We start from the raw sequence: 2,500 nt of genomic DNA, 5'->3' as shown, positions 1-2,500 counted from the left end.
GACACCACAGTGACAGGCACCACACAGTGACACACACACACACACACACACACACACACACACACACACACACACACACACACACACACACACACACACACACACACACACACACACATTTATTGATCTGCTAGATTACTACTTATTACACACGACTGTTGGATCACCTGATTTCTCTCCATTACCACAGTACATGCGACACCCGAACGTGCAGTAGCTACACAACAACCTATCAACATCAACAAATCCAAACAAAACATGTAAACCTACTGACCAACTTTCACTTGCGTCAGTTGCAGCCTCTCCTGCGGAATGTCGGTTAGTTTACTGACTGATAACTAAACACAACAAGTTGCCATGGTAACCACTCATACTCCGATCTGCTTGTCATTTCTTGTCTTATGTCAGGATCAACATGCCCAGTAAATTGATGAAGTATGTACATGTTTGTCTGTTGGTCTGCCTGCATGTTGTCTGTTCATCTGTCTGTCAGTTTGTCTCCTGTGTCTGTCAAAGTGTTTGTCTGTTTGTCTGTCTGTCTGTCTTGTTTTCATTGTCTGTCTGTCTGTCTGTCTCTTGTTTTTTGCCAATGTGTCTGTCTGTCTGTCTGTTTGTCAGTTTGTCTGTCTGTCTGTCAGTTTGTCTCTTGTGTCTGTCAGAGTGTTTGTCTGTCTGTCTGTCTGTCTCTTGTGTCTGCCAGTGTGTCTGTCTGTCTGTCTGTCTGTCTGTCTGTCAGTTTGTCTCTTGTGTCTGTCAAAGTGTTTGTCTGTCTGTCTGTCTGTTTTGTTTTCATTGTCTGTCTGTCTGTCTGTCTCTTGTGTCTGCCAGTGTGTCTGTCTGTCTGTCTGTCTGTCTGTCTGTCTGTTAGTGTGTCTGTCTGTCTGTCTGTCTGTCAAAAATCTTTATATTTCATACATATGAACTATTACAAGCTATAGATACGAAAGTCCGTTATATATCAATTAGACCCACACGGGTCTCTAAAAATTTATCAACTTAAGTTGCATGCAATTGGACACTATATATGTCACTAATGTCATTTTCTTTGCTTCGTGAGCGATTCATCTTCTGGATGAGAACCTTTGCGTTGCACCTTTGGAGAGCTACAGCGAATCTTCTTGTCCAGTAGCACTTGAAATCTTGGTCACTGTTACCAAGGTTGATGCTTTTACTTAGTTGAGATAATCGAGACAGGAATGATTGTGCTTGTCTCCCCCAACGACCGAAGTGTTCCATAACTAGAGACACGAAGTTGAGGCATAATCCACCCGGCAGGACCTTCAACTGGTATTTCTCGACTCTCCTCTCTTCCCTTCTTACCGCTGCTGCCCCGTCTTCTTGGGCTGCTCTTGACAAGATATCGGCACACCATGGGTGGGCCAAAGACACATCTAGTTCGACGTCTGTTCTGGTTACTGGATCCATGATCGCTATGTCAGGTCAATCCTCGCAATCACAGTACCTTTCTCTGGGCTCTTTCTTGTGGTTTATGTGTAACTGGCTCAAACATTCGGACCAAACACCTACAATGGTATTATGGGTCCAGACAGGACCTCCTCCTCTTACACGTCATGAGATTGTCTGTCTGTCTGTCTAAGTGTCTGTCTGTCTGTCTGTCTGTCTGTCTGTCTGCCTGCCTGTTTTCATTGTCTGTCTGTGTGTCTGTCTGTCTGTCTGTCTGTCTCAGCAAAATAGTAAGTACTTAAGTTCAAATGTACCTTGTCCATAATCTACACACTATACACTTCACTAAGAATGAGCTATAAACTACAAGCATGCAGCAACCCAGAGACAACCAGTGACTAAAAAATTGGGTGCAGTAGCACACGAGCTTGTTAACACCATCACTGCAAAGTGCGGAACTCTTCTTCAGAAGGACTTCTGTCTGTCTGTCTGTCTGTCAGTGTGTCTGTCTGTCTGTCTGTCTGTCAGTGTGTCTGTCAATCCTCATATATTTCAAACATGAACACTACTACAGGCTAATGAAGAGAAGGTGAGTTTAAGCAGGCTCTATGCGGCCACTACAACTATACTGCTATCTATACCTAATGTATGTAAAATTGTGTGACAAAGTCATCTACAGTGTTACAACTATTAAAGGTAAGAATAGAAATTTTTTTGCTATTGTCTTTGCATTGCACCGCTGTAGTGTGTCTGTCTGTCTGTCTGTTTGTCTGTCTGTCTGTCTGTCTGTCAATCACATATATTTGAACTTTTATCTATGATACATTTTGCAATGCAGGGTACTATGTACTGTCCAACTACTTGTAGTGGTCATAAACTAAGCTAAAATTGAAATTCGTGTAAAATAAAATGAGGACTACAATTAAAAGCTACAGTGTACAAGCAAAGCCTCCATACAGTACCAGCTAGTGGCTGAAGTACTGGGTGTCTGTATGTCTGTCTATATGTCTGTCTGTCTGTCTGTATGTATGTATGTATGTCTCTCTGTATGTCTGTCTGCATGTCTCTCTTTATGTCTGTCTGTATGTCTGTATGT

At 42.5% G+C, this 2,500-nt stretch overlaps 1 protein-coding gene across 1 annotated transcript in view; it reads right to left on the bottom strand.

The window, feature by feature from the left end:
• LOC134193400 (ubiquitin carboxyl-terminal hydrolase 40-like) overlaps positions 1–2,500 on the bottom strand; it is a 21,894-nt gene that overhangs the window by 10,525 nt on the left and 8,869 nt on the right. The window contains exons 19-20 of the mRNA XM_062662235.1: positions 275–338; positions 168–217 (exon numbers count right to left, since the gene is read on the bottom strand). Coding sequence (XP_062518219.1) covers positions 168–217; positions 275–338 — 114 coding nt within the window. The remainder of the gene's footprint in view (positions 1–167; positions 218–274; positions 339–2,500) is intronic.

This window comes from Corticium candelabrum, chromosome 17, assembly GCF_963422355.1.
Source record: "Corticium candelabrum chromosome 17, ooCorCand1.1, whole genome shotgun sequence".
NCBI lineage: Eukaryota > Metazoa > Porifera > Homoscleromorpha > Homosclerophorida > Plakinidae > Corticium > Corticium candelabrum.
This window is presented reverse-complemented; position numbering and strand designations above follow the sequence as displayed.